We start from the raw sequence: 22,416 nt of genomic DNA, 5'->3' as shown, positions 1-22,416 counted from the left end.
TTTAACTAGAAACTTAGCCTGAACACTGAGGTGGTTTCTAGTTTTTTGTTTTTTTTTTAAAGATTTTATTTATTTATTTGACCGACAGAGATCACAAGTAGGCAGAAAGAGAGGAGTAAGCAGGCTCCCTGCCGAGCAGAGAGCCCGATGTGGGGCTCCATCCAAGGACCCTGAGATCATGACCTGAGCCGAAGGCAGAGGCTTAACCCACTGAGCCACCCAGGCGCCCCATCTAGTTTTTTTTAACTAAACAAAAAATCATCCTGTACATTCATCATTATGTCCATCATTTAGAATAAATGTATATAATAGCTGGGTCAACAACTTTGTACATTTTATTATTTTTCCATATGTTCCAAAAGCCAATTTCCATAATGTTACCCTAATATGCACCCCCAACAACAGTGACTCCATTTGCATATGTTCACAAATACTGCAAACAAACTTTAATCTTTGCCAATCATATAAGTGAAAAATCTCTTGTTTTAATTGCATTTCTTTAAGAGAGTAAGTGAACACCTTTTCAAGTTTTAATTCGTTATTGGTGTTTCTTTTTCATTGAAATGCCTATTTATGGCCTTTGCCCTTTTGTATATTAAGAAAATTAATGCTTTGCCTAACTTGTATTAAAAATATTCCTAGTTTATCACTTAAATACTTGGCTATTCAGGACTGTTATAATTCTTATTACATAGATTTGGCAACTTTTCCTTGCATGGATGCTAGCAGTTTTAACATCATATATACAAGGTTTTCCTTCACATGACACCTTCCACCCCTCTTTGACCTTTTAGTACCCTACAGTTTCATTTTTCACATTTACATCGTTGACCAATTTGAAATTTATTTTGATGGAATAAGAAGGGTTCCAGCTTTCTTCTAAATCTAATCAGTGGTCCTAACACTAAGTATTGAACAACCATTTCTCCAACAAGATTAACGACATATATTTCCCAGATTAAAAATAACTGAAAATATTTAGGTTTATTTCTGGAAACTCATTTAAAAATCCATACCTCAGACATATTAATAAAATATAAAAATCAACATAAAGTACTAAGAACCAAATCAATCTTAAGGAATAAGTTCTCTATTTCATTAATTAGAATTAGAGACTACCTCAAAAGCAATGTTCTTCTAGGATTTGCTTTGACATATTTAATATATAAAATAATAATCTATAAATATATAACTTCTATGTAATTTATATATTACATAGCTGACATACTATCTGATGCCTACTTTCAGTATTTTCCCTCTTATTCTTCCCCATGTATTTTAACAGTCCTTATAAATTATTCAAATCACAATACATGGTCAAGAATTAGATATGCCTAGAAACAAAGGAAGTACAAAACTGATTATTGGTTGAGATATTAATCACCTTCAGGTGAATTTAGAACACATTGGGCGGTAAATTTAATAACATCTAAAAATGCCAAAATGGAGTAGCACATCTCATAACTTTTCTTGGAGTCTAATAAGGAAGTAATGTGAATCCATATAGTTATTCCTTATATTGCACTAACTGGTAATATTTAGGCTGAAGCATATGAAATTGCCATATTTTAGTTCAATCACAGGTGAATATCAGCAATTTCATATGGTTCAAGTTGATGATGACCTAAGTCAAGTACATTTTTTTAAGGTACTTATTAATAAGAGAATAGATTATTTACATGAGAATGTAATTGAATATACATTAAGATATTAACAGGGAACAATATATACACCTTTCCAAAGAAATTTTTTCTCATCCCAAAGTACTGCTTGCTCAGGTTTTGCCTAAATAATTCTTTCCACAATCTCTAACCAGTCAATAAGTCCAATTTTGAAAGAACCAAAATTATGTATTTCCTAACTATATCTTACATAAATGGATAGTTTCTGAATATTTTATTCTCTTATCCATGTGATTAACATTTATTGAGCATCTATGATATACAAAGTGCTATGCTAACTGCCATACAGTACATATGAAGAGTTCATAGTTTCTTGCAAGAAAGCCAAACCTGTAAAAAACGATTTCAATACCATAAGATAAATACAAGCACGGAATTATAAACAGATCACTCTCAGGTCAGACAAAGAAGCAATGTACAGTGCCTAAGAGAGTGGCTTCTTCAGGTGGCTATTATTCTTACCCAGTATCTATAAGCAAAAGAGAAAAATCCCATTTAAAGTATATTAATTTCCATTTTTTCCTTAAATCTGCAGCTATCAATTACCCCCATGTATAACTATCTTTGTGTGTATAAGTAGACTTTGAAAAAATTTCCTACATTGACGAAGATATTCAGTTAAACCTTTAATAATTATATATTTGAATTGGGAAGGGGCATGATAAAATCAGAACTGGTTGTGAATATACTGGTTATTCCAATTTTGTCTATGCAGACATTTCTAATCACCTGTGGCATTTTCAGTTTAGAGTAGTCAAGAGGAAATGCTTCTTGTCAGTTCAATTAAATAGCTCTGAACCCATGGGGGAAAAAGCTATCCACATAAAAGTACTATTGTCAGGTTAGGTAATGTTTACCTTTTCCAGGTGAAACCAATATATTTTAATGCTTCTTCTGCTAAACAGTCAAGAACATAGCATACATGTTCTCCATAACCTGACTTTAATTTTGAGGGAGGAAAATCTGCAGTTCTGCCCTGAAATACAAAAGATAAACAGGGTATTACTTGCTATTTATATTTCAAATGTCAAAATATTTTACGCAAAGTACTACTGAATAAATGTATCACTTCTCTACTTTTCAAATAGGATTTAAAATAACTGTAATTATATTGCTTCTTAGAAATCCATCTTTTCAGTCCACTGATACATAAAAAGTACAGGAAAATGAAGACATTTTATTGTCAAAGGTATCAAATTGAAAGGCAATAACCTCATGACAGAACAAGTAATTGATCCTGTTAGGGTGAAAAAAGACCACTACTGCCTTGGTATCTTACTGTTAAACAACCATAGGAAGGACAGAGTGAATCACTTGTCAAAAGTTAATAACGTGTGCCAAAAATTTTTACTGCTTGTCCCTCAGGAAAAGTCAGAAATGAAAAGTACAACTGCTATCATGGTCTATTAAAGCAAAGCTCCCTTTCAAAATACAGTGTTTCAACTTCCTACTAGCATTTTTTAGAAGGAAAACTAAGTATCCAAATAATATACTTCTGAGACATAACAAGATTAAGAAAAAATATTACTTTCAGCTATAAAGAGTACATTGAACATTTTTAGAAGTAGCATTAATATTTTAATACCAAGCATTCTGAGGTTTTATCTGAAAAATCCAGATATAATTTTATATATGTATGTGTGTGAATAGACACAGTTATTCACAGAAAATTAATCTAAAAGGGTAGCATCTACACTGAATAACAAAAATTAAAATTCATAACTTGACAACATTCTGAAAGAAGAGGGTTGTTTACACTTACAAATGATCGAAGCTCAGATAATATGTTAGATATAGTTGCATTAGGGTCATCATATTCTTGAGGTTGCTCAAAGGGGCGTCCTGCTTTGTTAATCAGCCAAGCAGCAAGAGTGCAAAACATGTAGAACTGTTCACCAGGGTTGGTAGGCAGTGCAAAATAGTGTCTGTTTCAAAACAAGGTGGGGAGGATGGAATATGACATATTGCAAACAAGTCTATAGCAACTAAATGGACTAAGTCCAAAATTGCTAAAGAACTTTTTTTTTTTAAATGGCTTTAAAATCAAAAGACATTTATAATTCACTCTGAAGTTTCTGGTAATCCACAACACTCATATTCAAGTTTTTAATCAATAGAACTAGAGCAATTACTACTATACGCAAAATATTAGATCAAAGATCTTACACCCAGTAAATGCAGGGCATGTTAAAAAACTGATAGATCATGTACAACTTTTGCCAGTATTATCTATATGTCAGGAATAATGAATAAGAGTACCTCTTGAAAATGAAAACTGGGAATTAAGAGAATTTCAGACTTTGAAAAAAAAAGACTCTAATGATTAATTACTATGCATTTTTACAACGTCACTGGTATCTTTACATACTGTTCCTAACACATTAGGTATGTTAAACAGTTGTTCTCATCTTGGCTGCATATCTGAAGTACCCGAGAAGCTTGCTGAACTATTGCTACTGGACAAAACATTGCTCCTTCCCTTACAAATTAAATCAGAACTTCTGGGGATAAAGCCCCAGTACAAGTATGTTTCAAAAGCTACCTAGATGGTTTTAAGGTACCAGGATTAAGAACCACTGAGTATCACATCCACAGCCTAACAAACATTTGTTGACTTTTGCTCAATCCCCTAGCCAGTAGGCAAATAGTCCTACAAAGATCAATGTACGATTATACTTAAATAGGTTAAGAATAAAACTTGCCAACAATACTCAAGTCGGTTTGATCAAAGATCTGATTTTGTTTTATGTGCAATTATTAATTTTTTGTGCCGTTTATAATTTTATTTATGGCTATTATAACTATTTTTCATAAAAATCAGCAGTCTACTCTTTCATGTTTCCCAAACTTTTTCCTGCAGGGTAGTACAAATGTTCTAAAAGATAACAGGTAGCTGGGAAGAAAAAGGTCAGGAAGTCCTTCCAGGCATATGTGCACAATGCTTTCAAAGTACCCACTGCTGAAAACTCATCTTTTTTTCCCAGGCTGTTACCAACTCCAGAACAGAGGACTGAATACTGAGAGATCCTCCAGACACAGGGCGGGCAGTGGTTCTCAAACTTGAGCATGCATCAGAATCACCAGAAAGGCTTGTTAAATAGACTTCTAGGCTCCACCCCTAGAATTTCTAATGCAGTATACCTGGAAAGGGACTGTGGCCTTGCATTTATAATAAATTCCCAAGCCATGCTACTGCTCATCTGACAACCACAGTCTGGGAACCATTAAATTTGCCACACAAATCCATGATTTAAAATATCCTGGATTATAGCACAGAGGTTATACCAGTAGAAACTTTAGGCCATTTTCTTTTAGTTTGAAAATACAATTGGGAACAAAAATGCATTTTTATCATAGAAAATGTTGATTGTTTATATTATCCTGATTGATTCATTGAAGTAATAACTCTCAACCCCAAAATTCCTATCACAGATCAAGCAACACTACCTTTTCCTGTAACTATTTTCTCCTACTCTGGACTGACTTAGCAGTCTGGGCAGTTTACATAGAGCCTACATATCCTAAAATGCAAGTTATTGGAAGAGAGCAAGGAATGAAATCAAAACTGTCGAGGGAATTTATTTAAACCAAGGTACAGCCATTAAAAGAAAGTATTACAGATTTTTAATCTAAGTTGCATTTTACACAATAAACAATGTTATCTGTCACTAAGCTACACTGATTGTGCGAAAAAGTGCTAGCTGTGCATAACCCTCGACAACTAATGGCACTGACTTCAGGGAACGATGGACTTTTCCCCACCAGAACAAGGAAAGACCTTTAGGGTGTAAGATAGACACGGTTCTTTCAGTTGTCATTTTATTTGTCTTTTCCACTTCTTAGCTTCTGAAAGTACTGTTATCACAAAGGTAGAAGTCTTTTAAACCAGAGCAATTCGTCAACAAGTTTACTAACTTCATATAAAGTCAAGCAAGGTCCTAGGTACCCACAGTTACCAGTTGTAGGGACAGATTATCACAAAGGAAAACAAAAACTAGAAAGGGAGCTAAAATGGTAACAGTATTCATCTTTGGGGATGAGATTATGGGTCATATCAGTATTTTCTACGCACTTTCTTGTGTTTTTCTGAGTCCTCTATAACAGGTACTTTCATAACTTTTATAATCAGAAAAAAACAGTTTGTGTTTTGTGGAGGGGTGTGTGTGCTTTAAAGACTAAGAAAGCCAAGCCGTCTTCCGGTTCTTTCAGCGATTCTGAAACTTGACTCTAAAAAAATACCAAAGCTACACTCGGTGAGCTCCGAGGCCTCTGTCGCCAAGTTCGGGGTGCAGTGCCCTTTCCTGGCTACGAAGATGGAGGCAAGCGCTAACTCGCGTTCAAGGTTCCCCAGGAGGCCGGAGGAGGCATCTCCCCGGGGTCCGGCCGGCACCCAGGCGCTGGAGGACGAGGGCACCCACCTGGACGGGGGCTTCAGGTTGTTCTTCCGGAGGAGTTCCTCCTCGTAGTGGAGCAGCTTCAGCTTCTCCACCAGGTCCTCCATCACCACGAACATGTGGTAGGCCGCGCCGGGCCCCCGCTCCACGACCACCTCCCCTGCCCCTTCGCCGCGGGACCGAGACACTCCATCTTCCAGACCTGACGGCGTGACCACTGCCGCGGCAGCCGCCATCACAAAACAGGCAGAAAGCGCCCGGCGTGGGCTCCGGCCCACAGTCCTCGGCGGCCTTCGCCGCCTGAGCTGCCGCAGCCAGGACCGCCGCGACCGGTTACCAGGCGACCGCCGGGCAACCCGTCACCAGGGAAACTAGACTCCGCCCCCTTCCCGCCCACGTTTCTTCTAAATTCCCTCCAACCAGGGCGGGCTTTCTGAACGACGTCACGCGGGGCCCCTCACCCTTCCCCCGCCCCTGGGGAGGAGGTGGCAGGGAAGTAGCCCCACCCCCTCGTGGGGGCGTGGCGCTCCTCCTCCAAGTGGGGCCGCGCCTCCAGGCAGAGGAGGGGCGGAAGGCGTGTCTGTGGCGCGCTCCCGGGGGTTGTTAGCTGGTTTGGGGCGGGCTCGGCCTGGGTTACCCGCCGCTTCTGAGCTGGTATCCGAGTTTGCAGGTAGCGCTGAAAAATGTAAGGGGTAAGGAAGACTCCCACTGCTGTGTTTTCACTAGTCTCAAAATTGAAAGTTTTCACGGTTGCAAAAATAGTGGCTATCGTAGGTTTCCCTTTGGGTCAGGAACTTTCCAACAACAGGTTTCTGTTTTTGCTTACAAAAGGAATATGATAAACCTTGAAGTATTATAATTCTCCCCTGTTATTCTGGCGCTGGAACAAGGAAGGGGTGGGGAAAAGAAGAAAAGAGGATGAGCAAAAAGGAGGTACTGGGAAGGATTTGTTCTACCTCTGAAACAAGAATTCTAAATTCACATCCTGCTGGTTTCAAGCCCATTACATGTTGCGTAGAATTTGGGAGTTCCTTGTTAAAATCCACAAAATAAAGGGGATTATCTTGAATTTCTCTGCAGGACAGCTCTAAGTGTGGCTAAAGAGAGGTACTACTGTACTCTGCAGCTATTAGGAAAACAAGAAAGGTGACATAACTGACCACAGCTTTGCAGTCCTCAAAACATGTTTGTGTGTCAAACAGTTTTCCAAAATGCAGCATAAAATATGAGGTAAGTGGTAGATGTGTGGAGGTTTCATGGAAGAAGAGAATGTGTGGGAAGAGACTGGAAATGTATTTGTGTGTATGATGTGATTTTTGGGAGATCTCTGATGTTATACCTGCTACTAGAGGACAGAAGAGTTACTTTTTTTTTTTTTGACATAACTGAAGTTTTGAAATTTATCTAATATATTTTTGTTTTTGTTAGAAAATGGGTGGAGGAGCACTTTTCATTTTACTATCTGTCTAACTTCTTTCTGATACTAGTAAAGTTATTAAAGCGAAAAATCAGGAAGACAAATATCTTCTAACATTTACCAGAGAAAGGAAATACATAAAATAATTTAGAAGATAACCAAAGGGAAGGGCCACAGAGAGTTGCTTTTTAAATAAATAATGTTACTTTCCTACTGTAAGTCATTAGCCAGCTGCTTTTAATAAAGATAGGTTGGAAAATTGGCTTTGACTTTACCCTACCGCAGATTTGGCCTTTTTCTTTGCTTCCTCAGAAGAGTGTTTCTCACCCATACATTCCCCACCCCAGCCACCACATTTGGGGGTGAGGGATATTGTAGTAAGTCTGTTTAACTTTCAGAGTACAAGATAGATATATAGCTTTTTACAATTGGAAAAGAAAAGTGAAAGCTCAGAGGCATACTTTGTGATGCTTGGTTAGTCAACAAGCAACCGTTGGCTGTTTAAATGATACTCAAAAAGGTTTCAGACTTTACAGGTAAATTGGTTCCAGGGAGATGTTCACTCAAGTCATTCTACCTGCATAAGATGTTCTGACATTTTCAGAAAGTTATATATAGCACTCAAGATGAAATAGCCAAACGTTGTATTTTGGCTGAGAAACCCTCCAACAACATATGTATTTTGACTGGTGGGGAAAAAAAAGCCCCACCTGTCCCAGAACCTAGCCATTTTCTTCCCCAGCACAATACTGATGCATCCTGGCTTGAAAGCAGTATGAGGAATTGTTTCTCCCCTTCATTGTTGTGAAGGAGGAAAAAGACTAAAATATAAAGTGTGCCACGGTAACTGTGACACAGAAAGAATAAAAGAAAGGAAAAGCCAACTGTTCAACATTTTGTGTTTTCCCATAGAAAAAAACATGGCAAACAATACTGAAATGTCATTTCATTTTTCTAAGGCCTGGGGATGAGGTTTGCTGAATCTTTGTTTCCCATCATAGTTGAAAACACTTCTCTTTCCCTGCTGGAAGGATTTCCTTCTCACGTGTGAGAATGCACACTGAAACCCTCTTCCAGCTTTCTCAGCCGCTTGGAAGCTGGGGGTACATTTTTGTTCATAGTTTCGCTGGACTAGTTCCTATGTTGACCAAGGAGTTAGACAAGGACTTGAAGAGAAAAGAGTGTTGAGGCATGTGCATTCCTCCTTGCAGGAATCTTGGGAGATGTATCTCTGACTCTATGTGTTGACCACAATTAATAGCCAGGCTTCTGACAGGGACTTTTATCTCTTACAAACTGTGAGATGATTGGAGGTAATTTTTAAGGCCCTTAAGATCTTTTTGTGACTGAATGGGCTAATCTCTGGAAACTGAACGGTGCTCTGATCAAGGGAGATTTAAAGTAAATGGATTTCCTGAAAGATGCTGAGCAAGGCTGGCAGTAAAAAGGAGGCAGGTTCGAAGGTGGAGGAAGACTTTCCAGCTACATCTCCAGATATAAGAACAAGTCCTTCAAGACTGGGTGGGCATGCTTAAAGAGCAAACCTGCTTTGCATTATAAATGACTTTGAGATGTTAAAAACTTAGAAAATCACTAATTGAATAAAACTTTCTTAGTTTAATAGAAAGTGTATGCCAAAAATCCAAAAAATAAAAAGGTCACGTTTAAACGTGAAGCATTAGAGGTGATGTCTTTTAAAGTTAAGACCAAGATGAAGACACTCACTTTTCTAAACTGTACCAGAGATCAGAACTAGAACACTGGATAAAAATTATTTAAGTATTGCAGAAGAAGAAACTGTTGCAGGTGATATGATTAAGTAAAAAATTCCAAGGGAATCTATAGACAAGTTAGTAAGACAGCTCAGCAAGTTTGCCTGACTGAAGAAAGGTTACTAGATTACTAGTTACTACTAATAGAAGTGTTTATTAGTATTTACTATTATTAAAAGTCTTGTTACTACTAAAGAAAGGTTACTAAATCCAAACTGAAGAAAGGTTACTAGAAGAACAAAAACCTCAAAAATAAACCATATACAGCACACAGGAATAAATGTATCATTATCATTATGGAGAAATTGTTAAACTTTTCTGAAAATTATAGAACAATCTAGATAGGGGTATGATATTCATGAATGAGAAAAATTAATTATCTTTGCCCAATCTTTAAACTCAATACACTTTTGAATAAAATTACAAGAAGGCTGATACTGAAAATCATACATAAATGTATATTTATTTTATTTTTAAGATTTTATTTATTTATTTGATAAGAGGTAAACAGCGAGAGACGGAATACAAACAGGGGGAGTGGGAGAAGCAGGCTTCCAGCTGAGCAAGGAGCCCCATGCAGGACTCAGTCCCAGGACCCTGAGATCATGAACCGAGCCGAAGACAGATGCTTAACGACTGAGCCACCCAGAAGCCCCGATGAAAGTAAATTTAAGGAAGACTGGGGAGGGAATCATGATAATCAGATAGTGGTTTCATCATCAAGGTATAACTTAAAATAATGACATCACAGGAATAAATAGAAAATAGAAAATCTGGAAATTCAGTATATGGCAAAACTGGTGTTACCGATTAGTGGAGAAAGATGAACTACTCAGTAAATGCTGTTAGAATTATGGGTTATGCATATGGAAACAAAATTATATCTCTGAATTCCAACACATAAATTCCAGTTGGATTGAAAGTATAAATGTGGAATACTTATAGGATATTTAGAAAAGAACAAAAGAGTATCTTTAACCTCAATAGGGAAAGATTTCTTGAAGGAAATAAAAAACAAATTTTAAAGGAAAGAGAAACTCATTAAAATTTAAGAACTTAGATTTAAATAAAGAACTATATAAACAATGAGGAAAAAGATACAAGTGACCCAGGGGCGCCTGGGTGGCTCAGTGGGTTAAAGCCTCTGCTTTCAGCTCAGGTCATGATCCCAGGACCCTGGGATCGAGCCCCACATCGGGCTCTCTGCTCAGCAGGGAGCCTGCTTCCCTTCCTCTCTCTCTGCCTGCCTCTCTGCCTACTTGTGATCTCTGTCTGTCAAATAAATAATAAAAAAAAAAAATTAAAAAAAAAAAAGATACAAGTGACCCATATAATGTCAATGGATTAGTCTCTGGAATATACAGAGGTCATCCCAAAGCCTCTGGACCATGTTAGAGGATTTTAGATATTTTCTTCTGGGTCAGGATTTCTTGGCCTTTAATACTATTGGCATTTCAGGCTGGATAATTCTTTGTTGCTGCATACTGTTCTATACATTGTAGGATGTTTCACAGCATAGTTGTAGCAAAAATGTCTCCAAGGATGCCTCAGTGGCTCAGTTGGTTGAGTACCTGATTCTTGGTTTTGGCTCAGGTCTTGATCTCAGGGTCCTGGGAACCAGCCCCATATTGGGCTCCATGCTCAGTGGGGAGTGTGCCTGAGGATTCTTTCTCCTCCTTTCCTTCTGCTCCTCCCCTCTCCCCCGTTGTGTGCTCTCTTCCTCTCTCTCTCTCTCAACTAAATAAATAAATCTTAAAAAAAAAAAAAAGTCTCCAGACTTTGCCAACTGGGCCTGGTTGAGAACCACTTCTCTAGATGCTTGGGTTGAAACAGGAAATGCCTTTATAAGGACCAGGAATGTAAGCAATGTGGGGGTGGGGTGGGATGGGGAGCAGTGGGGAAGACTGGTGAACTAGAGAACTCATGTATCATCTCAAGGAGGGGACATTTTTGTCATTTAGGAATTTGACCCAATTTTGTCATGTATTATGTTGCAAGGATCTAGATCTGGATTTGTATGTCAGTGTGAGGTTCTCTTGAGGAGACCTCTCTACATGCAAAATATTATTTCAGGGCTACTTTAATTGTTAAAGATATTAATACATCAAAGTTCAAAATTGAGAAACCTCGTTCTTAAATTTTATTTTGATTTTCAATCTTACTCAACTTGTAAATGTAGGAAGTTTGTTATAGTCAAGGAATGGGGGGTAGAATTTACAGCTTAAATTTCTATAGAGATTTTTAAACTGCTCATACACTTACCATATTTGTTTTAACATTCTCTGACAAACCATTCCAGATGCCATAAAATATCCTGAATTTAAGGTTCCAGAAAAAATGGTGGGAGGAGAGGGAAATATATTCTGTTGAATATTCCAATACTTTTTGTAAACAGATTTCAATGTAAAACCAAATCTAAATCAGTTACACAGTTGCATATTATAAACTGGGATCACAAATCAGTCTGTTTCTCTAACAGGCCAGATTTTCAAACATTAGATACTTAAGTATCAAATATGTACAAATTATTCTTTAGCATAATTATTACTGTTGTGGGTTTGACTTTCATCCTCAGTGTATTTAGTTTTGCAGTTTTCCAGGGTTAAAATATACTCACCCACCTGGGAACCAAACATCATCCCAACCAGAATCTGTGAAATTTCCCATGCAATGGACCAAGAGATTCTTGGGCCAGAGGTAGAAGAGATTCTTGTCCAAAATACTGGTGGGACACATTAAGTCCTAAGTTACTAGAATAGACTCTGTAACTTAGAAAGGGAAGTGGTTTTGTAACCCATTGTCCTGGGTTTACTTCATTTTCTAGTTCTTCTCTACTAATGGAAGTCTTCTAAATCCATTAAGATTATAGTTAACTGCTTTAGCTAAGTTTGGTTCTCAAGGTAGATAAATTTGATACAGTTATACATATTTTGAGGCTTTGCTTTGTTTTATGGTTTCTTTAGCTTGGGAGGGAAACATAGTACATGTGTGAACTGAGTTCAGTTTATTGCCTCTGTGTAAGTGATGGAGATAATTAATGAAGGGTATAAGTAGGGGTATATGTGTTGAAGGAGGGAGAGCAAAGCTTAGATTTATATCTTGGAGTATTCCAGCAATATTGTAGAGGGGACACTATAGGAAGGTGAATATTGATTCAGAAGGCAATTTGAATAGTCAGGTGAGAGATGGTCCTAAACTGAGGTGAGTGACAATTATAATAGTGGAAAAATGATACTTAGATATTATAAAAGATATTCAACAGAATTTTGTAACAGGTACAATGAGATGTTCTCTAGAGCATGAATGACACAAGGATAACCCACTTTAAGGCAAGAAAATTGGCCTTTGTATTCCTGTCTTACTGGGTCACTGGCTGAATTTTCCCAGACATCTCTGGGTGAAGAGCTTCTATTGGCTAAGGATAATCTTGTGGAGAAGGATACAACTATGAATACTGAATGGCCAATATTTATAGCCACTGGGGGATGGGAAGATCAGCCTGTTAAAAAAAATGACCTGGGTAGGCATCAGCAGCTTTTACTACAAGAGTCGACATTAAAATGCAGCACTTCAGAATTTCTTTATGTGGAACATGAACTGAAGTAGTGAAGATGGTGTTAAGCTATGGTTTTCAAGAAAGTAGGGTTGCTAAAGGTATAACTTATTGAGCAGCTATAGTATAAGCAATCAGATGGGAAAATAGCAGAGAAGTAATTGAAAATATTGAAACAGTTTAGATTTTAAAAAGAGTTCTATTCCATCATATATGATAATAAGATTTTGATACATACTGAGTACTAACAAGAAGGACCGATTTGGTTTTTCAGAATTTTGAAGGTTAAATAGAAATGTTTACTCTTTAAGGGCTAGATTAAGAAAATTCAATTTATTTTACAGGTTGAGATGGCATTTTCCCCCAAGGAAAAATTAAATTCAAGTGGAGAGTAAACAATAAATGTCCTAACAACAAGCTTTCTTGATGGGGCTCTCTAGAGCCTAATAAAAGCAAAATCTGCTAGATGCTATGCCTTCATGGTACAACTCGGCCTCTCAGTGAATAGTGCACCAGCCTTTCTGACAACCAGTTTCTGAAATAGTTATTGGCATCTTGTGTGTTTTTGGAAGCTGGTGCTGAACCCATTATATGGTACAAAATATTAAATCCAATTGCCTTATTTTTATCCCTAGCTCTTTATAGAGATGATTTCTACTCTGTATCTACATGTTTTGCTTCATGAATATAACAAGTAATCCATTCTGTCTTTGCATCTAGGAAGATTTTGATAATGAGAGAATATCTTTTTTTTTTCTTTTTTTCTGAAGGTGTGAATGTGAAAGCCAAAATTAATAGATCCAAAGATCAGTATTTTGCTTTTGACAGCCACAGAGAGTATTTTCTCAAATTTTTTTGCATGGCAAATATTTGAGTACATATAATATGTTAGGCACCATGTGTGGGTGTAGTGATACACAGGCTTACAAGCCTGGCGTCTGTGCTGAAATGTCTCATACCCTAATGCAGGATACACATGTCAGTTGACAAGTGCAACCTACGATATAGAGGAGTGTGCTTTCGAAAAAGCTCTCCAGACTTCTTTCCTTCATGAGACAGAATTGGGTAGGCCTCCTCTGTACCGCCATTGCCTATGATACCTTCTGTCTCTCTAATAGCACTTTTTTATTATGATCTGAAGTGTTGGGAGGAATAGTAAGGGGATACTAGTAGGAGAACCTACTATGACTGCAAGAGATATCAGGCCTGGGGAGCCAAACTGCAGAGCAAATGTGATGGCTCCTCTCCTTTATGTCTAATGTGGGGGCTGATGCCTGTCGGCCTTTTGCTTTCGTGTGCAGGGGCATGAGCTAACTCTCTTTGCCTAAGAACTTTAACAAGGGGTCTGTCATATACAATCAGATATTTTCAGAATCTGGAGAAGACTATGCACCTGTGGCCCATTTGCTAAGAATTCAAATTGGAATGTGTTTAAGCAAATTCCAAAGAAATCATCCCAAAATAGTCTTGAATCAAGAGCATATACTAAAGACTATTTTCTATGACTTTTTAACAGCTTATAATTTTCAATAAGTCTTTGTGCTTGATCTGCACGCTGTGTGTGTGTGTGTGTGTGTCTGTGTGTGTGTCTGTAGCTGCAGAATTCAAAGGAATACTCATAAAGTTAGCGTAAAACTTTTCTTCCTTCTCCCCAGTACTCCAAGGCAGAGTAATACTTTTATAGTATCTTTCTGAGGAAGAGTAATAATTGATGGTACATAGACTGTGTGGTTGTCTGGTCCCCAGAGAAAAGGGGAGATCTTTCCCACAGTTCTCCCAAAGAGTAGACTTGATGATTTCCCCTTCATTCCACAGTGCTGTGAAAAAAATGACTACCCACCTACCAGCCCATTTTTTTCCTTATTAATATGACATGTTTATACTTAATTGGTCCATTTCCAGACTCCAAACTTTGAATAGAGTTGTCTTTGCTTATTCTCATGCTGCTAAAACTTTTTGTTTTCATGGCTTTAAAATAAGATTTACTCTCTAACAGAATAACTTGCCTTTCTCAATCTTGATTATCATGTATTTATTCTTCCGGATGAACACCAAACTTGTTTAATGTTAAAGTGTGTGCTCTTAGGATATTTTTTAATAATATTGAGTTTACCATCCAGGGACATAGTATATGCTCTATTTGAATCTCTTATTAGATTAAAAGGTTTCTGAAAAACTGTTCTATTTTCAATTTGTAAACTGACAGTCGATTTTAAAACACAAATTCTTGCTATTTTCCTTATGCTAGTAATTTAGCATTGTTGAGTAGGAAAATTCCATATTTTACTTTCTGTAGGCAAAGCAGACTGTTGCACTGCAAAAGATTTGAATCTCCACAGCTTCTTAGAAGAAGAATAATACTTCTGAAATGGGAGGCAGAAGCTTTTATAAGTAAAATTAGAAATGCCCCAGAGGATCTTGTTCGTTCAAAAGAAACACCAAGTCCTTTTATAAAATAAAAAGAAAAAAGGTCTTTATTCTTGCTTGGAATACAATGATGGCTTCCTTAGAGTTTTCCCTGCAGATCTGGTTCTTTTCCACACTTTTGTCTACATTGTTCTCAGAGTAATCTTTCTAAAATGCAAATATGGACATGTCACTGTCTTACCCGATATCTGTTTATGGATCCCTATTTGTGACAGTATCCAAATTTCTCAACCTGCTATACAAGCCTCCTGGGACAAATCCAGGCTTTGTGGGGCCTGAAGTTTATGCAATTTGTGGGGAGTGAGGGTTCCTTTTAATTGAAAAATATGAAATTTTGAATTCAAAATCCCCTATGGGACCTTAAAAGGGGCAATGCAAGTGAGGTTCCCTGAGCATAAATTTCACTCATTTCCTGGTATATCTGCCTCTACTGAGGGAATTATTTTATCTCAAACAAGCTGAGGTTACTGGCTCAATAAATAATGACCAAAATAAAGCATCTAACAAGTTGAAGTTGAAAAAAACTTTTTCCTTTACCCTTCTAGATTCTTTGGCTATGACCTTACAAATTAGACTGACAAAAGGCAGATTAACAAGAGAAAAACAGTCTAATAACATGTGTTCTGAGCATATACACAAGAGAAACTCAGGAATGAGTAACTCAAAGAGGTGATTAGAACTTGGGCTTACATAACTTCCCGATAACAACAAATTTGTAGAGAAGTGACAAAACAAAGGGAAAGGGTTTTAGGCTTCCACAGTAAATATATGGGGGAAACTAATGAAAGATAAAGGTTGTTTTGGTAAGTCATGTCATATAGATTTCTCTCAGTGCTGTTTCTGGGCTTGTAAGAATCTTCAGTAATTCAGAGTCTCGATTTGATTTTAGGCAAATATGGGGGAAGGCAGAGCCTTTTTTGGCATCTGCTATTTCTCAATCATCTTCAGTTGAAAATAATCTTTATGACAAAGTCGCATATTTTTGTCTTATTCTGATCACCCACAGCTACAGATTTCTGAATAGAACTCAACTAGTTTGGCTGCACATGGCCAAGATGGTTCTTCCTAACATGAGACAGACATGGTAAACCTTATAGTCATCACAATGAGGAGAACATTAAGCCCATAGTTTTCAGAGTAGGCTGTTTATGATTAGGTTCAAGTTTGAGTCTTAAATTACTAAATTAAGTAAAGTTAATTAAATTACTTTCTTGTGATTTGAGATCATACCTCTTGACCCAACAATAACTAGCTTCCTTCACTAATCCTTAACTACCCGGTTGACACATCTATTTAATAGTCTTCTTGTTTGGGGTGCCTGGGAGGCTCAGTGGGTTAAAGCCTCTGCCTTCGGCTCAGGTCATGATCCCAGAGTCCTGAGATTGAGCCCCCCCTCTCCCCGCATTGCTGAGCAGGGAGCCTGCTTCCCCCTCTCTCTCTGCCTGCCTGTCTGCCTACTTGTGATCTCTCTCTCTGTCAAATAAATTTAAAAAACTTTAAAAAAAATAGTCTTCCTGTTTGACTGAGACACAGTTCGTAATGATATTTTACTAAGAGCTGATTGGATTCACTCTCTCATACCTTTGTCTGGCTTTGTAGTCAACACCACCAAAGTCATGCTAATGACACCTGTTATTAACTCTTCTTTACACCAAACAATGGTCTGATCTCTCTTAGTTGAGAGTGGAATGATGTGTGTGTACTACACAGACTCTCATTTTTTCTTACCCATCTTCTCCTTACACTGTAAATTTGGTTTCCCCCTTTTATTTCCTCTAGAGTCTCTTTTTAAGTACGACAATGATTCCTTATTCTTTAGATGCGTTTTCCCTGAAACACTTGTCTTAGTCCAAATCTTCCAAGAATCAGAGGCTGAATGGGAGTAGACATGACAGAATTTCATTAGGCTATACATCTGGGATTGAAGATAGGAAAGGAGCTGGACAAAGGCTGGGTTGGCAGTCAGATCTTGGTATAAGACTAAACCCCGGTGAAGATAGGAAGGTTGTTTGGAAAAACTCATTCTACACTGCCATGCAGTCAAAGGGCCCCCACTTACAGCTGCCACTTTTTTTTTTTTTTCTTAAGGTTTTATTTATTTATTTGGCAACAGGAGAGCACGGCAGGGGGGAAGTAGCAGGCAGAGGGAGAAGCAGGCTCCCTGTTGAGCAGAAAGCTGGATGTGAGGCTCAATTCCAGAACCCTGGGATCGTGACCTGAGCTGAAGGCAGAGGCTTAACCCACTGGGCCACCCAGATGTCCCCACAAAGCTGGCAGTCTTTGTATCATCCCACAGTATGGGCAGGATGAATATTCCCAAGTTTGGAATATGTTGCCTCCAGAAGCCAGAGAGGCCTTCGAAATGCTTTCCTTCCTTCCTTTGTTTAGGAAATGCAATTTCCTGTCTTTTTCTTTGGAGCATGTCTCAGCATGCCCTTGATCACTGGGTTCTCAAAACATCACTGAAAAGACTGGCACCTGAATCTTTGATCTTTCATCCTCTAGAGTGCATGCATCTTACAAAGGTCACCAGCATATTGATCACCTCTTCCTCCTGCTCACTCACTATCATATCATGGATATCATGGACAGGCATGATATTCCGTGGGATGTCTACATCTCTTTGGACTATGACTGAGGGCAGGAGAGTTAACACAGCCCTGAGGGAAAAATTTAAGTGAATATTGTGTCCATCCATGTGAATGCAAATTTTTTCTGATCCTCTTTCTTGATTGGGATTGAATAAAATACATACATTCACTAGATTAATGACTGTATTTCTTGTCCCTGGCCCCACATTGTTTTTCTATCAACTATACCAGGCTTGGCATAGTAGCTACAATTTACAATCTTGGTTGACATTGTGATAATCTACAGTTATTCTCCAGGATCCATCTGACTCCAAATTAAATGGAGATATGATAAGAGCAACTATTCCTGCATCCTTCAAGTATATAATCCTGATGCTTATCTTTGCAACACCTATTCATGAGATATTATTATGTTTTAAATTTACCGTGTTGGGGGGGTGGTTTCAGAGGTTTCCATTTGACTCTCCTGCTACGATAACTTTTTTTCCAGAGGCCAGCAACATGATGTGGGGATTGCTCCAACTGCCTGATGTATTAATTCAGATCATGCATGCAGGCACTGTATTGTCATGGTACTTACTTGCTGTGGTGTGACAGAGTCCTTCCTCCTGGGATCTTAGCCCCTTCTTTAGCAAATTGGTTATAAATGTGCAAATTTATACTGATCTGGGAACTGAGCAAGTGACTGTGATTTTGTTGGGCAACAACTCTCAGCATCCTGCTTGTCTGTGCTTATTTGGTTGTAATGTTAAGCAACACCCTTGTTAGCTGTCCATCTGTTTTGCCCCGAGAGACACTATGCTCTATTAACCATCTCTATAACTCCCTCTGGGTCAAGTAGCCTTGGCTGCCCCGCGGTCTTGCCAGTCATTATGGTAATTACAGCCTCCTAGTTCCTGATGGACAAGTGCTGCCATCTGGCCTCTATTACTTCAAGGCCCCGTCATCTCCAGGGATGCTAACCAGTCCAGTTATGCAACTATTTCTAGTACCAGCATTTCTGGCATGTAGAGGAAAGCCATCACAGAATTTCTCAGGGGTGGTGGTTCTCTTCTTACCAGTGCCTTCCTGATGGCCTTAGTGAACTGTGTGCTATCTGGGCCCCCCTGTGGAACATAATCTTCTGGTGGGTCTTCTGGCCTTATGTATCCATACCACATAATCACTTTCTTCAGCTACTTAATTCCTTCATTTGTTTTCTGCTAGGAAAATTTAGACATTCCACTTGACTGAGAGTTACCAAGCTTCTAGGGGCTACCTCCGTGGTGAGTTTACCTATCCCCTGGGTCCTTCCTGAGTCTTAATAAAGTATCCCCAAGTCAATGAATTCTGGCTTTTTCCATTGTACCTTTTATCCCCACTGATCAAGAACTTTCAAAATCAGGGCACCTGGGTGGTTTAATCAGTTGACCATCCAATTCTGGTTGGCTAAGGTCATGATCTCATGAGTTGTGGGATCAAACCCTGTGTTGGGCTCTGTGCTCAGCATGGAGTCTGCTTGGGATTCTTTCTTCTTCTTCCTCTCTGCTCTACTCCCCCCCCCATCCCACTCCAAAACTGGCACTCACACACACACACACACACACTCACTCACTCTCAAATAAATCTTAAATTAAAAAAAAAGAACTTTCAAAATCCACTTTAGAAATAGCTTCCTGATTCTTCCTATCATATAATTCTTTAGGGTATAGTCTCTTTACTCCCCTGTAAGGCTCAGCACATCTCCAGCTGTGTTAAGCTGAGATTTAATGCTAATTGTTGTCCTGACAAACAAGAAAGGTAGCAGGTGTGGCCCTTAATATTACTTTTTCCAACCCCAAGATATACAGTCACTTGCTTTTCATGATCCCGGGGCAGCTAGGAACAGCAAGTATCAGCTCTTTCTGCCCACAGGTCCTGTCCCCCACGCTTTAATAAAACCACCACTTTGCACTGAAGGTGTCTCAAGAACTTTCTCTTGGCCATTGGCTCCAGACCCTACCAACCTCACCAACACACTGACATTCCAAAACTACATCATTTGGTGCCCAATATGGCCCAGTGTGGCACCCAACATGGCACCAAATGTTGTAATTTTGGAATGTCAATGTGTTGCTGAGGTGCAAAATGGTGGTTTTATGAAAGAGAAGTTCCAAAAAGACTTTCATAGGCTAAATAAGACTCACAGGATCCTGGAGGAATGTTATAATCTGCCATGTCAAGTATTTGTCAAAGCATTTCCTTCTGCCTTTGTTTCCCATATCACTGACTCTGACCTTAAGCTTTTTTACAGAATGTAAGCTTTCTTCAGTTTCCAGTGAGCTACAAATAATTTATACAGTGGTTCTACCTTAAGTGGAGTGTAAGTTGCTAGTTACCAGTCACAACAGAAAACAATGTACTTTCTCATTCATGCTTTGTAAATTGAGCTGTAACTCTGGAGACCTGAGCTTCATATTGTTACTAGTGGGAGGGTCTGCGTTGTGTGAATGGAGGTCTGGTTCTTGGATTTTCCAGGAAAGATTTTATGTGAAGATCCACATTCGAATGAAGATAGCCAGAAACAGAGTAGAAAGCACAAAGCAGTTTATTAAGGAGAGTATACTCTCAAGGTAGGACAAAGCAGGTAGGCTCAGAGGTGGCAACTATCCTGAGGTTACAGGGATCCTTTTCTTGTATGTGAGTGGGGTCTTACATCATGGATGCGGTAGTTCTAATGGAGGCTGCTTCCAGTCATTTGGAGAACTCCTTCCACGGTTGTGAGGGTAGTTCCTGACCCTATCAAATTTGTATCAGAACTGTCATGGGGTAGGCTTTTTCCATGGGATGGAGGAGGGGAGCTGTAGCCACACAGTAACTGTGTTATCATGAGTCTGGAGCAGAGGTGGAAGGGGAGAGCCCATGCTTTGCACCCATTGCTCTTGATCTGTTAGCTCCAAGGTCTGGGAAGTTGTAACATCAGGATGTGGTGCCCTCGGCCTTCTAATGTGTAACCTGTTTATCTCCGTCCTTGCCCCCAGCTCCTGTCCTATTCTAACCAACTGCCTACTCTAATCATTTTCCTCTCAAGGACTTGGGCTCTCTAATCTTTTGGGTCAATGAATGAAATTCCTTAGGGCATTCCTTCTGTGGCTCAGATCTAGCTTCTACCTAACAAAACCACTGTCAGTTTTAAAGTCTCCCTGTTTTCAAACAGTTTGCTTCTCACTCAAAATATTGTATTAAGTAAAACTCTGTGAATTTTTCTTTTGATAGTAGATTCTATGGGCCAGAAACTCAAATACAGCATATTAAGCACAGCTTGTCTTTGTAACACTTAGGGACTCAGGCAGGAAGACTCTTAACGGAGGGTAGTTGGGACAAGGGCCCTGCCCTAAGAGGAAGGGAGCCCTTCACCCTTTCCCACATGATAGATAGAGGACAAAAACCTGATTGGATGACAGATGCAGGGAGGGTTAATCAGATTAAAACAGCCTGCCAACAAGCCCATAAAAACCTGTAGGCTTAGAAACTCCAGTGGCCACCCTCTCTGGTCCCCTCCCTCTTTGAGAGCTTTGTGCTATTGTTCAGTAAACTTTACTGTAGCTCAATAAAGTTCACTTTGCTGCCCACCACTCTTCATTGGGTCTGCCTCTTCATTCTTCCAAGCTGCATGACCAAGAACCATGGGCACTAAAGGAGCTGGATTCCTCTAAACACTTGTTCACTCATAGGGGCAGGTGGGCTGGCAGGGTGTGAAGATTGCCAACTAGGGGGTGGGCACGTCTACACAGGGTCTGTCCATGTGGCTTGGCTTCCTCACAACATGATGACCTCAGAGAACTCAGACTTTTTATAGGGTAGCTTAGGGCTCCAAGTGTAAGCATTCTAGCAAATAACACTTTTTATGATCCAGCCTCAGCTGTATTATATTGGTCAAAGTAGTCACAAGCCCACCCAGTGCCACAGAAGGGGACAAAACCACTTCACCTTCTGATGGGAGCGATGACATAATGTTGTGCATTTTTCTTTCTTTCTTTTTTTTTAATGCATCGTAACTGGTCAAAGGTTCCTATAAGGAAGACTTAGAAAACCTGCAGCTTAGGGGTGCCTGGGTGGCTCAGTCTGCTGGGTGTCTGCTCAGGTCATGATCCCGGGGTCCTGGGATCGAGCCCCTTGTTGCATTGGGGGGGATGTCCCTGCTTAGCAGGGAACCTGCTTCTCTTTCTCCCTCTGCCCCTCCCCCTGCTTATGCTCTCTCTTTTTCTCTCTGTCAAATAAATAAATAAATAAATAAAATCTTAAAAAAAAAAAAAAAGAAAAGAAAACCTGCAGCTTAATTTGTTGCCATTTCTACCTTCCTGGATTTCTGCTCATCATAACACTTCTCAGCTTGTATTGTAACTGTGTGTTTACTTCCTCAGTTTCAGTCTTCCTTGTTCCCCTGCACCTGGCACACAGGTGCTTAATAGGCACTCAATTAACTGTTCCTCTCTAAAACCTACTCCAGGAGCAAAACTACCATATATAATAGTGTACAATGTAAGGCAATAAAATTACAAGTTCATATGGTTCAAGTTGTACTATAAGAGTTAAGTTTTCTTTGTTCCCTCATCTCAATG

The 22,416-nt window shown here is 39.0% G+C and overlaps 2 protein-coding genes across 7 annotated transcripts in view; one reads left to right on the top strand and one right to left on the bottom strand.

The window, feature by feature from the left end:
* Positions 1–6,445, bottom strand: part of IFT57 (intraflagellar transport 57) — a 53,494-nt gene extending 47,049 nt beyond the window's left edge. The window contains exons 1-3 of one of the 2 annotated variants that reach the window (XM_059164230.1): positions 6,101–6,443; positions 3,445–3,607; positions 2,540–2,658 (exon numbers count right to left, since the gene is read on the bottom strand). In XM_059164230.1, the coding sequence (XP_059020213.1) occupies positions 2,540–2,658; positions 3,445–3,607; positions 6,101–6,312 (494 nt within the window). In that variant the 5' untranslated portion in view covers positions 6,313–6,443. Of the gene's footprint in view, positions 1–2,539; positions 2,659–3,444; positions 3,608–6,100 lie in introns of both variants that reach the window. The other variant, XM_059164231.1, reaches the window with a different exon arrangement.
* Positions 6,446–6,665: 220 nt separating this feature from the next.
* Positions 6,666–22,416, top strand: part of HHLA2 (HHLA2 member of B7 family) — a 139,774-nt gene continuing 124,023 nt past the window's right edge. For 2 of the 5 annotated variants that reach the window (XM_059164220.1, XM_059164227.1), the window contains exons 1-2: positions 6,667–6,768; positions 7,157–7,319. The gene's annotated coding sequence lies outside the window, so the exon portion shown is untranslated. Of the gene's footprint in view, positions 6,769–7,156; positions 7,320–22,416 lie in introns of all 5 variants that reach the window. The other 3 variants (XM_059164229.1, XM_059164221.1, XM_059164224.1) reach the window with 3 other exon arrangements.

The sequence above is a fragment of the Mustela lutreola genome, chromosome 2 (genome assembly GCF_030435805.1).
Source record: "Mustela lutreola isolate mMusLut2 chromosome 2, mMusLut2.pri, whole genome shotgun sequence".
NCBI classification, from domain to species: Eukaryota; Metazoa; Chordata; class Mammalia; order Carnivora; family Mustelidae; genus Mustela; species Mustela lutreola.
The sequence above is the reverse complement of the archived record's forward strand: the minus strand, read 5'-3'. Positions and strand labels throughout refer to the sequence as shown.